The sequence below is a fragment of the Arachis ipaensis genome, chromosome B10 (genome assembly GCF_000816755.2).
Source record: "Arachis ipaensis cultivar K30076 chromosome B10, Araip1.1, whole genome shotgun sequence".
Taxonomy (NCBI): Eukaryota; Viridiplantae; Streptophyta; class Magnoliopsida; order Fabales; family Fabaceae; genus Arachis; species Arachis ipaensis.
Genome location: NC_029794.2, coordinates 125,989,777 through 125,990,498, shown reverse-complemented (window position 1 = coordinate 125,990,498; position 722 = coordinate 125,989,777). Strand labels below are relative to the sequence as shown.

General features: G+C 29.5%; 1 protein-coding gene across 1 annotated transcript in view; it reads left to right on the top strand.

Moving 5' to 3' along the window:
• LOC107624337 (homeobox-leucine zipper protein HOX21-like) overlaps positions 1 to 513 on the top strand; it is a 3,317-nt gene extending 2,804 nt beyond the window's left edge. The window contains exon 4 of the mRNA XM_021113383.1: positions 1 to 513. Within this exon, the coding sequence (XP_020969042.1) occupies positions 1 to 7 (7 nt within the window). The 3' untranslated portion in view covers positions 8 to 513.

Below are 722 nucleotides of genomic sequence, written 5' to 3'. Positions count from 1 at the left end.
CAAATAATTCTCTTAAGCCAGCAAGCATAACACAGCTTCTTCAATGTTCATCTTCTTCAAGATCAGATCTTCAAGATGAAGGCTTTTGCAACATGTTCCACAACATTGATGAGCAGCACCAGAATTTTTGGCCATGGCCTACTACTGAGAATCACCACCATTTTCATTGAACACTATATATATTCTTATTGAATTAAGAAAATGATTTTGGACATTATTAATTAATTTATATATATACATGCATGGTTTTAAACTGCCACAACTGCAATGGCAATATTGCAATTTAGAACCGTTATTATGTAAGGGTGAAATTTCATGATGATGAGATCAAAAGAAAGATCATTAGGCTTAGATCAAGTTATTTATTTTTTGTTTTTCTACCAAAGTATCAGTTTCTTTTTTGCAATTTATGCTTATGATGATAATGTAGATTATTGGTGTATGTATAAAGTTTGAACAAATCTACTTAAGTGGTGTACTTTCAGTATATAGTGCAACTACTTCTTTCCCATTTCATCATCACACTTTAATAATTATTACTCTATTATTGCAAAATAAATATTATTTTGCTATAGTTTGGATAGGATGGAATACACCGTATATATAATAAATCAATGTTAATTTTAATATCTTCTTCATATAAATAATTAATCATTATATAAGGTTTAAGATATACTATAGCCCCTAATTAGTGGGTTTCCAGCACTGGCATGTAGTATGGG